Source organism: Hevea brasiliensis, chromosome 3 (assembly GCF_030052815.1).
Source record: "Hevea brasiliensis isolate MT/VB/25A 57/8 chromosome 3, ASM3005281v1, whole genome shotgun sequence".
Taxonomy (NCBI): Eukaryota; Viridiplantae; Streptophyta; class Magnoliopsida; order Malpighiales; family Euphorbiaceae; genus Hevea; species Hevea brasiliensis.
Window position 1 is genome coordinate 98,181,912 of NC_079495.1, and position 13,203 is coordinate 98,195,114.

Here is a 13,203-nt window from a genome sequence, read left to right on the forward strand (position 1 = left end):
TATTTATTCCACAAGCTTTATTTTAAAAATGTTACAACTACGCGAAACATTTCACCTATGTATTAGTGTTATAAAAGGAAAAAAACATACACACAATCATCACATAATAAGGCCTTTCCTCAGTCAAGATGCTCTCTCTTAACCACCATACCAATGTCAAACCAAGAATGAGATAAGCAAGGTCAATTAGAGGGTCAAGGCCACCAAAAATTTCTAAAGCATATAAACCAAACCCAAAGCAACTCTTAATTGTCCGCATAGCAAACCTGTAACAAGAATATTTCCATCGGAGAAAAGCTCATCTGCCGCTAATAGTAATTAAAAATTTTTGTTTTTTAATTTTATTTTAAGTGAGACTATTTTTATAATTAAAATAATATTATAATATTATTTTTTAATGCCACATTATCATATTTTAACGGCGTTAGTTAAAATACCTTTATTTGATAATGGCACATAATTATAAGGTATCACTTTACCCCAAACTAAATCTCAAAGTGAAAATATGCATATCCACATGAAAATTTTTTTTTAATTTCCCCAATAAAATAAATAAAGCAAAGAAAAAGGCAACAACCAAGAGTTTTTCATAATTGTTTCACAAAGCAAATTGTGGATTGGGGACATGCTTAGCATTAACGATGAACGGCAGACTACAACACTCAGAGCAAATCAATCCAATATCCAAGCATTTGAAACTATAAGTAATTTTCAAGGCAGAGTTCTCTGTGGTATAAAGTGAAAAACAAGGTTGTGTGACTACCTATGAAACCCTTTAGGTTCTCAACTATTTTGTTCATCGACAATACAGCAACAAATTCTGCAAGCTTTGCTATTCTGCAACTATTCTTTCTTCTCATTGATGCTCTTCCTTCTTCTTCTTCTTCTTCTTCTTCTTCTATATATATATTTGGTCTCAATACGTTTCACAGTTTATGAGGATGGAACATTAAAGTGAAAGAGCCATGATATGACAAATGAAAATACCACGCACACAAGTAGACTATTCAGGAAGCGATGGCCATGCCAGAAGCTTTGAGTTTCTGAATGGTGTGCTGATGCTGGGGCTGCAGCCACTGCAGTAGCATTGTTTGCCTCATTTGATTGCTCTTTTTTCTCAATTTCATTTACTCCAACCACATTACGAGCAATGGAATGACAAATCTCACAGGTCCTGATATATATAGAGAATGGTAAATGAATGCAAAAAGAGGAATAAATACTAGAACATAAATGAGACCAATCAATCTTTCATGACGAAAGGAACTAATGGAAGCTAGCTTAATATTTGTAACATGTTTTGGAGTTCAAAAGAGAGATCAACTACAAATAAATGATACTGGTTTACACATATTTATTCACCTGCATAATAGAGGTGTTCAGTTGGCAGTCAATGTAATAATAAGACAATAAATAAACAAAAAGACAAGCAAAAAGGGAGATACCAACAAAAAGAACATAGCTCACATAATTCATATATTAAGTGAGCACAGATGTCTTCTTCACAGTGAAAAAACAGGAAACAGGAAACAGCAAATGATTCCCAGCAAGCTGGAAAAAAGAAAGCGACGTGCAATCCAGATTAAAAAGGCTAATCCAGAATAAGGACTCGGATATTAGGTAAAGAAATGAGGAAGTGATAAAATGGAAATATTTGTGCCAAACATGTCAATAATAGAGATTCGTTTTTGGAAATTTACACCACCATACTGCTACAGTTATAAGCATAAGATTCGAAACATTAGCAACTGCCTAGACAAAGTATTGGGAAAACTTAAAGGATTGGAATATCTATGTTGATACTACAGCACATAAAACTTTGCATATATTATTGCCTTCAAAATCAGCTTAAGAATAATTAATTATTGTTGAATCTCGTGATGGCATCTCTGCTGTACATTCCTGCATATATTTTATATGCTTTCACATGAGAAAAGAGATTTCTACAATGTAAGGAGAGAGATTAAAAGTAAATTCCTTCTAGTGCTATTAAAAGCATATATTTTTTTCTTTCAAGCTAACATGGCTCCTGAATTGAACATTTTAAAACTTTATTAAGTTTTCAGATAAAAATTTGCCCCACCAGATTGCTTTGCCCTGCCAAATTTAAAACAATATCCAGTCTAAAGGTACACCACTTGCCAACATCTTAAAAAAATGATAAGCATCAGGAAATTTTTAGCCATTTTCAGTATCTTGTTAAAAGTCAATTTATCATTTGTCATTAAACATGTTAGATGAACAGCAAGTCAGGAATCTGTATCTAGCAAATTATGAAAAAAATCAAGCGGCCTACCCTGCAAGAAATAAGCTTGTAGTAAAGACAAACGTGTCCATCAATAGGGTGTCAAATCTCAACTTTCATAAAGAAAGGATAATCACAAAAGAGCAACACAAAGATTCCTAAACCTGGAAAAAAGAATGGACTGTTAAGGAATTGTCGGTGCAATTACATATGAGGTCTTGTATCCTAATGCTTTACTTTTTGGCTTTACTTTTTCTAACTTGATCAAGAAACGCAATTCCCTTCCACTTTCCCTTTATGTTATAAGTAATCAGAGTTGCTACCCTTATATTATGCTTCACATCCAATTAAACTATATTCTGATACACCCAACCTGGAACCAATCTTTTTCTTTTGCATCTTTAATGGGTAATTATCATTAGCTTTCCTTGAAGAGTAAGGAAAACGCAACCACTGAAGTGGAGATTTACAGGCACTTCTTAGACTATTATGAACAGTGAAATGGATCATTCATTACACCAGAAAAATGCATGAACTTGCCACTACCAAATAGGGAATCCACCTTTTCCCGCGAACAAACAAAATTAATAATCCAAATAACGTTTTCCAAATAAATAAATAAATAAATAAAATTATTTTTTGTACTTACTTGTTTCCTTTAATCTGGAACCAAGCCTCAGCACACTGTTTATGAGCAGCAGCCAAATCATCCTTACAAGAACAACCTAATTCAATGGGAACCCCGGATTCATGGCTATTGCTCTCCAGACCCAGATGGCATATCCTACAATCCCTCTCCAACTTATCCAAATGCACCTTTATCTCAGTTACCCGACCCTCAATCTCCACCTCCACAGAGCAATCAGACACAGACGATACCCTCCTAGAATCCGGAACCACACCGTCTATAATCTCAGGATCAGAGACACAAGCGAAAGCGTAATCGTCATAGGAGCCACCCGTGGTAGAATAAAATTGAGAGTAGCAAGACCCATCTTCTGCATCAGAAAAGCAGGAGTCATCACTTCCCGTGACGGAACGGCTGTGGCTCCCCTGCTCCAAATCGATGTGGGACATTTCTAAAGCAGACATTTTTTTGAAAAATTTTTAATCTTGAACGAAAGAACTTGCTAAATGGCACTTGGATTTTGGGGAATGAAAATACTTTTAATAGTTTGAAGCTCTAGGTGATGTCAAAATTCAAAACGTTGAAGAAATGGGTATTGGATTAGGTGACCTTGCAATTCTATCAGTGCTTGCTTTCACTTATCAAAACCGAAAGAGCAAAAGGAGAAAATTATCAAATATTAATTATTAAACAATGCAAATAAAAGGAGAGAGAGAGAGAGAGAGAGAGAGAGAGAGAGAGTGGGGGAGGGATCTTTGTTTAATGGTGTATTATACTGAGTCATGCTCTTGGAGAAAGACTTGGACTAGGAACTGCAGAGCGTCTTCACGGAGAATTGCGAGGAAATATCATCGATAATGATGAGTAGGCTATTAGAAGTTGACCTTGACGTGTGTTACAATTTATATGTTATTTTTATAATTGAATAATAAAAAAATATATTAATTTTGGAATTTAATTTTGTTTACAGGATAATTATTTCCTCCAAGTAAAATATTTTTATTGTGTTTTTAATTTAAAATAATTAAATAATTTATATTTTATTTATTAATAAAATACATTTTCTATTTCAATTTCATATTTAAATAATATTTAATTATTTAATAAATAAATATTAGAAAAAAATTAAAATTTTTTTGAAATCCTGAAAAATTAAATTTAAATAATATTTATAATTTAATATTTTTATAACACTCAACTATTCAAATACAAAATATTAATAATAAATAATTAAAAAATAATTAGTTATTGCTAATTAAAATTTCTCTAAATTCTTAAATTTCTTATATTATAGCTTATAATTTCATATTGTAATTAATTTTATCTAAAGTGGTAATTTTCAATAATTAAACAATTATAAAAATTCTCTTAACATAATTTTTAAAAGAAAATATAAAAAAATTTATTTTATGTGATTCAATTTAATTTATTTTAACAGAATATAGTTATATGTAAATCATTTAAATATATAATTCATTTATAATTTATAAATTTTTTAACTTATCAAAGAATTATTGATATTTTTATAAAAAATTATATATTATAATGAATTATAATAATTTAAGTTATTAATTATTTTAATATACAGTAAATAATTACTTAAATATAAATTTTAAAAATAATATAAAATTCGACACATCATTATTTTAAATTAAACTTAGATAAGATTATTTTAATCATTTAATGGTAAATTTAAATGGATGAATTATTTTGTCAACATAATTAAATTTTGAAACTTAAAGTGCTTCTCCTTAAAAAATGGACTGGCTTGTAATCTTTCACATAGTTTGAGGATTAATTTGTAAATTAGTGTAAAAAAATTAGAAAGGATAAACTACAATTTAGTCTATAAAATTTGATAAAATCTATAACTTAATCCCTGTATTTTTAAAATCAAGTTATTTAGTTCTAAGATTTTGCAAAATTTATAAGTTTTATCATTAAAATTTCAGTTAAGTTAACACTAATTTTAATAAAAATAATCAAAATGTTTTTAATTTTATATTTAATCTGAAAATAATTTAATTTCTAAAATTTTATTTTATTAGTAATTTAATTTTTAAAATTTGATTAAACTTATAAATTAGCCTCTATAATTTTTAAATTAAGTAATTTAATTTTAATATTTTAATAAGAATTATAATTTATTTATATATATATATATATAAGCATCAATTTATAAAATATAAGGATGATTTTAATAATTTTTATTAAAATTAATAGTAGCTTAATGAAATTTTAATGATAGAAATAAATTATTTAGTTTAAAAAATATAAGAATTAAATTATAAATTTTATCATACATCAAAGTTTAAATTATAAATTATCCTATATAATAATGTCTTGAACTTTAATTTAGAGTAAATTATATGATAATTTTGAGATCTATAAAAGTTAGAAAATGAAATAGTTTGGTCTCTTATATTTAATTTAATTAACAAAAATAGTATTCCGCCTAAAAATGGCAAAATTAAATGAAAATTAATATGCCCTTACGACAAGTCAATAATTATGAAAATTAAAGAAAAAAAAAAACACCTTGACCACTGGAATATATAGAGAAGACATAATATGAAAAAAAAAAAAGTTTACAATTATGCTCTAATATCAATTATTAAAAGTTGATAGAAAGGTTTTTTATTTTTCTATCGAGAGATAGGCACACATATTATTCAGCTATAAAAATAAATATTTATTAAAATTATGATAATTTTAACAATGTCTTAATTCTTATATAAACCGGGATGGAAAGAGTAGAAATAAGATGGATAACTCATAACCATTTACTTCATTCCCATTTATTTCATTTGATTTTCATAAACAATTTCTATTCCCTTCCATCCCCTTTCCATTCACTTTCCATACAATAGTTTAGATTCATATACACAGTCTATATTATAAATGCATTTGCATCCTTTAATAAATATATTGTAAATATATTTAGAGATTTTTTTATCTAAATTTGATTTATTATGTATTTAAGGTATAAAATATATAATAAAATTTATAATAAATTTACCTATTAAATATATAAATATCATATATTTATATTTTAAATTTATAATAAATTGAATTTAGATAAAATTTTTTTCATTTTTAAATATATAAATAATTATCTTAATTTTTGTACTTAAAATTTTATTTTTCCTTCGAGCTTAGGCGTGCGGCGCCGTGAAGGAGAGGAAAATTGGGGCTTAGACCTGTTATTTGTTCTTAGGTTTCTATCAGGTTTATGGGCCCTTGTGTATTTGGATCCTCATTGAATGGAATATTGCCTTTGTGGTCTTGTAATGCAATTTATAATTAAAAAAATAATTTTTTCCTAATAAAAAAAAGGTTGACAACTTACTAACAGAGCTAAAATTCATTATTAATTTAAGCGATTGATTGCAAAATTAGCTGTTATTAAAAAAAAAAAACTCCACAATTTAGTAACATATTCAAAATATATTGTTAAATTTTAAAAGGGATTTAGATTTCATTGCTAATTTATCATCAAAATTGCAAAATTTTTTCTTTTAAAAAAGATTGCTTCATAATTTTTACAAAATCCATTGCCAATTCATTGTTAATTTGGCACTGAAATTAACAACGAAATTACTAAATTTTCTTGATATTTCACTACTAAATTGTATGCCAACTTTTGGAGCTAAAATTAACAATAAAATTTTTTTCGTAGCTAATTTGACTACACAAATTAGTTTTTATTACATTGCAAATCTGTTGATAATTAGTGGCAGAATAAATTTGTTATTAATTTTCGTAAGTCGTTTTATTATATTATTACTAAAAAATCAATAATTATGAATAATAAAAAATTTTATATTCATTAAATTGAAATTAAATGAGTTCTATATTTCAAATTAAAATTTAACCATCACACAATTATATGCCTCTAAATTCGAGAATAAGGTATATAATTTTTAAAAAAGTTTTACTTAGATTCGATCAACTTAAAACATAAATATGTGTAATATATATATATATAGAGAGGTAAATTATATCATATATTTTATACAAATATGTCAAATTTACGGTGAATTGAATAAAAAAAATCCATAATTTGTTCTATTTTTCCGTGACACTTTCAAAAACAAAATAATCATAGCAATTAATACAATTCTTTTGTGGTTTTAAGGGTTAATTGATTCACTAAATTTTTTTTTTTTTAAATTTATAGGGTGTGATTATGGAGAGTTCAATTTCATATATGGAAGAGTGTATCTATTATTAGATTGAATTTTTGAATATATATTTGTCCATTTTATATATACATCTTAATTAATTCTGCACATATCATAATACAAATATTTAATTTAACAGTAATTAAACTTCTTCTCATATGAGTTCAAGCTTATATTAGATGCATCCAAATTTATATATGTTTAAAAATTTAATGGTCAATTGAGCTCAAGTCTTACCATTTTGGTGATAAAAGGTTGATAATTAACCCCAGTTATTAAATTCTTCAACATGGACATATCCTTTTTTTTTTTTTTTTAATATTGATATATGTAATACACGATATCTTTATTAACACCCTCATTCTTTTTTTTTTTGGTAGAAACCACCCAGTATCCAAAGCTCACTTGCCTGAATAATCCGGATTCGTGCCTGGTAGGTCCACAAAGAGGGCAAAGCACCTCCTCCCAAGTTTTAAAGGTACTCAATACCCAAGACTCAAACCTGAAATCACTGGTTAAGGTAGAAGGGACCCTTGCCATCCCATCTCACCCCTTGGAGGTAATGCCACATTCTTTTATTTTATGAATTTGTCCTATAAAAGAACTCTATAATAATTAAAGTGGATGGAAAAAAAATTTGTCAAATACTTCTTTGAATGCATATGCTGAGAAAAATATTTTTGATAATATTAATAACAAAGCGATCATTGATATATACATTTCTTATAGTCATTCAGGTTAACTTTCATAGTTATTTTATTCTTTTGTTAGTCATTTTTAGTTAATTTTATTAGTTATTTAGTTAATTTTTTTATAATTATCAAATTTTAGATTAATTCATAATTTCATTTTATTTTGTAGGTAAAATGGTACTCTTGAGGGACTAAAAGGTAATTGTGCAAGTGATGAGTAAATTCCAGATCCAAAAGTGTAAAAAATAAAGCCTAAAAATTAAAGATATTTTAAGGCTGTTGAAAGTTGCATAAGGAGTTGCATAGCTTGTGCAGCTTATGTCCAAAAAATAAAAGAAGTTCTTAAGTTGTCGAAATTTGCATAGCCTAGTGCATAGGCTAGGCACTATCTTATGCAAGAGACCAGAGAAATATAGTAAGTTTATTGAAATGTGCAGAGCTTCCTGCATAGCCTATGCACCTTCACAGAGGATGAACTTAAATCTGCTGAAACTTGCATAGCCCATTGCATAGGTTATACAATAGCTTATGCAGCTGAGCGGAAAATCCCCCAAACTTTCCGAAATGTTTATAACCTTCTGCATAACCTGTGTACCTACTTATGCACCTTCATGAAAATTCTTTAAAGCTTACCAAAATGTGCCAAAAACTTATATGGCCATGCAAACTTGTCTCTACTTATTTTCTCCAATTCTAACTCCGCATAAGACGCTACATGGGCACATTTCCAGCCATGCAATTCCTTATTAATTGGCTGAAAGAGCAAAATTTTGTCACATGTGTATAACCTCACCACACACCATTTTTAGTCTATTTTAGGGTTTATGTCAGGGAGTATAAAAGCATTATTACCTCATTTTTGCTGGTAGAAGAAAGATTTGAAATGTCACAACCTGATTCTATGGGTAGGACCGGCACTAGGACCTAGGCCATCTTAAAGGCCCCGAGGCCTATAGTAAGCCTCAATATTCTCAAACTCATAACTAGGGCCAAAATTAAGGCCTGACATGCAAATAAAATAACTATTATATTTTTATTTGAGTCAACCCAACCTGATGACCATCAGAAACTAAAGCTAGAGGAGCTCAGCTCAACCTTGATATCATCATGAACAAACTATTTAATATTATAAATTTTTTTTCTTTAATTAATACCATAAATACATAACCCAATGTCACAGCGGAGTTCTAGTTATTAAACAAATAAGTAAATAAATAAATAAACACAAGAAACTATTAACTAAGAAGCACAACCTGCAGTCTGGCTTAATGCCATTAATATATTAACTATACATGTGTATAATTAAATATTCATAAAATGCATGACCATGCCAAATATATAATTAATATTGAAATTATAAAAATAATCAATATCTAACTCACAGACTAGTTGACTGGACTACAGTTGGTCTGGCTAGAAGGAAAAGACGGCCTGCACTGATTACCTAAACATACACACTGACCTTTATTAAAAGACTGATAAAATTAAATAATTAATTCAAACTATAAAATTAAAATAAATCCTAATTAAGGTCTTGTCAAAATTTTGACAGAGTCTCCCCTATAATTGGGCCTAACCCCTTGTAAGAAAAATAAACCAACAATAACACACAGGGTTTCAGGTCCACAACAATAATTAGAATGCCCATTTGGGACCTACAAGAATCCTAATCTAGGCTTAATCCTCTAAACTCCAACTCATGTCCCTAACTCCTTTACAATCTAAATATTTATTTTTAGCACTTCAAAAATTATAAAAATATTGCTGGAGGTCCTCTACATCATCCTTATATTAATTAAAATTATTTTATTTAATTTTATTAAGTTAGAAATATTTTAGAGATTTATCAGTTAACTAGCCAAGGTAAAAATTTACACAACTTAAGTTCGAGACTACCTATGCAAATTTTGCTATCTAGAATGTGTTCGAAATGTCTGAAAATGCTAGGATCGACTGTAATATTAATTATATTCTAGGACGGGCCGCCGGGCAGCCAGATCAGGCCGAAAACTCAGTCCTAGGCACTAGTGAGCTAACATCAATCCGATTGCACCTAAACTAAGCCCATAAATTACTGATAATTATCATACAATTATATTTAATTTACAGGTATCAAAAAAGGTTAAAAATCTCACTAAGTGATCTGGACCATTCGATGATCGCCTTTTTCAAACGGTATCTGATCAGAGCAAGGTCAATTTCATCTCGAAGGTTTCGTCACTTTAAGTCTATCAGTAGTCTCGGATCGTCGATCCAATAGTCGGATCGTCTTAGATTTGATCAAAAAACTGAAAAACCCAAAACTTCTCTCTTTCATAACTTTTCCTACGACCACCATTTGCTGCAAAATTGGTATCAAAAGAAAGCTCTCAGAATAAGCTTTCCAACTCCACTAAGAATGCCTTGATCAGACTCGGATGAGGCCAGAATCGAGCTTGAAAGTTATTACCCCCGTGCAGGCATCGAAGGAGGAATTTCCGCGTTTGCACCACTACTGGTGTTGCTCCGACTAGCTGGTGGCTTGTTGGCATCTTGGGGTGGTGGGGCTCTATTGCAGGCCACTGCCGGTGGTCAGAGTCTCGCCGGCAGTTGCAAAAGGAAGGAGGGGGGAGTGGGGGCGGGGGAGGAAAAGAGTGACAGGAGGGAGAGGGAAGAGTGTGGGAGGGAAAAAGAGAGAGAGAGAGAAAAAGACAGCTGAATTTATATTTCTTTTTAAAATCTGGGAATGAATTTGGACAAGCATTTGTCTAGATTCATTCCTGAAAAGTTTAAAATAAGTCCTTAATAAATCCTTGATTTTTTTATAAATACTTAATCTTTTATATATTTTTCAAATAAGTCCCAAAATAAATATATATGTACAATTAAATAATAAATAAAATTCAATAAATAATATTGATAATAATAATAAAATTAATAACAATAAATTAAATCTTAGAACTAAGGTTAAAAATAATGAAATAATATATTTTGTTAATTGGTTTAACATTAATATTTAAAACTAACAATTTCAATTAAATTAAACTATTAAATAATTTATAAAATATTATTAGAATAATATTAAGAACATATAAATGAGGGTTTACAAAAATTATAAATTAGTTAGATACTATTAAAATAATATTTAGATACTATATAAAAATATAAAATCTATATTTTAAAATTCAGATTATTACAATCTTCCCCTCTAAAGAAAACTTCATCCCCAAATTTTAAACAAAAAGGGCCAAGGAAAAGAATGTGGTTGTTCATTGCTCCTTGAACTCTACTTATGCTATCAAACCTATTCTACTATTCTCTAACTTTGCTTTAGCATCTAAGCCATCATCATCCTTTTGTAGTGAAACTCCTACCTCCAACTCTTCCTTAATCTTTTTTTGATATCTTTGATACTCTTTATTCTTTTACTAGACTCTGGTGTAGTAGCTTGAAATTCTAATCCTTGTTCTCTTCTATTACCAATCTTTGTGGTGCACAAAAGTGACTCACACTACTTGTTTTACAAGATTTCATGAAGCGCCCTTCTAAAATTACTACTTTTGCATGCATCTTACCAGAAATCATTGCTGATCCTATTTGGCCAATGGAGCTTTACTAAGACTTTTCTCCGTACTAAAAGCACCTGTGCTTCTTAATTCCCTGGTATTGTGATCTTTCCACTTACTTTGTGCCACTAATAAGGTCCTTGTACCGACTCTTGCCTATCTCATAGATAATCAGTTGTGTAGAGTCCCATCCAAATGCCAAGCATTCCTTCCATCATCTATCGACATTGACAAGTGAATCGGTCTCTCCTCTGACATGACAAAAATTTATGTATTCTCGAATCACTCAGTCAACATGACTCATCATATCTTAGTCTCTGCTTGAAACTTTTTACCATCTTATGTACTTCCTGACACATTGGGCACTTGAATCAGGGCTCTACCGCTCCTTTAACCTGCCATTTTACCATAATTTGTCCTAAACATCCCTTAGTGTCCCTTTCATTTGAAGATATTCATCCTATCAGTGTTAACTGTAACCTTTTTACTTATTAACCCTAACTTGATTACTAACTCTATTACTTCCAAAATTTTAACTCTGCGATTGGCTCCTACTAGCACATCCACTATATGGCATCATACTATAGTACTAGCGTACTAGTCATATTATGGAACACTAGCCATTCACCATGAAAGGTTCTTCCAGTACCTCCTTCTCCAACTTGAACATCAGAAAATTATCATTCCCTAATACCTTTTGTAGGGAAAATGCTCATCATGTTTAGCTAGATGCCCTTAAACCTATAAGTTTCACCTGAGCTAACCATGGCAATGGTGAATGTGTGTTCTGCCATAAACCCTGACAAGATACCTTACATGTTCATTCACTTTGATATTGATACATCTATTGCCATAGCTTTCCAAACTTCAACCTCAAAAGTACCCATATCTTATATCCCAGTTCAAGTTTTAACATCTCCTTGCTACTAATGTGCTCTTTCTACAGAATATCAACTGCACCAACCCTCCATTGTACCACTATTCCACTCAACATCTTAAAATTTATAATCTTTTTTTGTTCTCTATTTGTCCTCCATATTTATAATCATTTGTCTAGTGCCCCTTTTTCTTCGCTATATTCTGGAAGGTAAAGCACTAATAGATTGTTCTAGAACTAACTCCAGTCTTATCAATAATCATTCATTTGATCTATGTATTTTCTAATAACTTGTGATTAATATCTATACCTATCCTATCTTGCCCTTTACTATTATTCTGTTGCTTACTGTCACTCATGTTTTCTTACAAATTTAACCTATTGGTCATATTATAAACACTTACCTAACCTATGATTACTGTCTCTATGACTACTATCTTGCCATTCTAAATTCTAACATCAAATCTTTGTGTTATTATTCCTTATTCTTATCTCTCATCATGCATAATTGAATCCATTAGGTTGAGTTTTATTTAACTTACTAACTATTGACATTGCTTCTTTGTCTGATAAGACAATCTGTGTTACAGTTGCACACCCTCTGGTTATTACCCATTTTGGTTGCATATCTCACTTAACTTTCCTCATACTATTAACAATGTCAAAGGTCCTTATCCCATTGCTTCTTATTATACCTTGGTGATAGAAAATATACAAAACCTATTCCATACCTTACAACTCTAAGCTCTATATTCTGGCTCCTAACACTACACTAATTATGACCTACTTTGAATTCTACACTTTTTGGTTTTATACCCTGACAAACGTTCTCTCTAATGTCATCCTTTTCTAAGCTCTCTACCCTTACTTTTCTATTTATCTTGTTTGCCTTCCCTAAAACCACATTTATCCCCTCTGTATCTTAACTGTACTCATCCTAATCTTATCTTAATCTGGGCTTTTCAATTTGTTCTTTAGCCAACTCCTTTTTTCTTACCCCAAACTGAACTTTGACTATTTAATTCTTTAGCT

The 13,203-nt window shown here is 29.8% G+C and overlaps 2 protein-coding genes across 2 annotated transcripts in view; one reads left to right on the plus strand and one right to left on the minus strand.

The window, feature by feature from the left end:
• Window positions 1-564: 564 nt before the first annotated feature.
• On the minus strand, window positions 565-3,748 carry LOC110643047 (uncharacterized). Its single transcript, XM_021795272.2, has 2 exons — window positions 2,895-3,748; window positions 565-1,174 (listed from the first exon to the last, which is right to left on the minus strand). Exons 1-2 carry the CDS (start codon window positions 3,335-3,337, stop codon window positions 934-936), a joined length of 684 nt encoding a protein of 227 aa, XP_021650964.2. The 5' UTR covers window positions 3,338-3,748; the 3' UTR covers window positions 565-933.
• Window positions 3,749-9,679: 5,931 nt separating this feature from the next.
• The window catches only part of LOC110643048 (laccase-7-like), a 38,099-nt gene continuing 34,575 nt past the window's right edge, over window positions 9,680-13,203 (plus strand). The window contains exons 1-2 of the mRNA XM_058143372.1: window positions 9,680-9,704; window positions 10,161-10,406. Coding sequence (XP_057999355.1) covers window positions 9,680-9,704; window positions 10,161-10,406 — 271 coding nt within the window. The remainder of the gene's footprint in view (window positions 9,705-10,160; window positions 10,407-13,203) is intronic.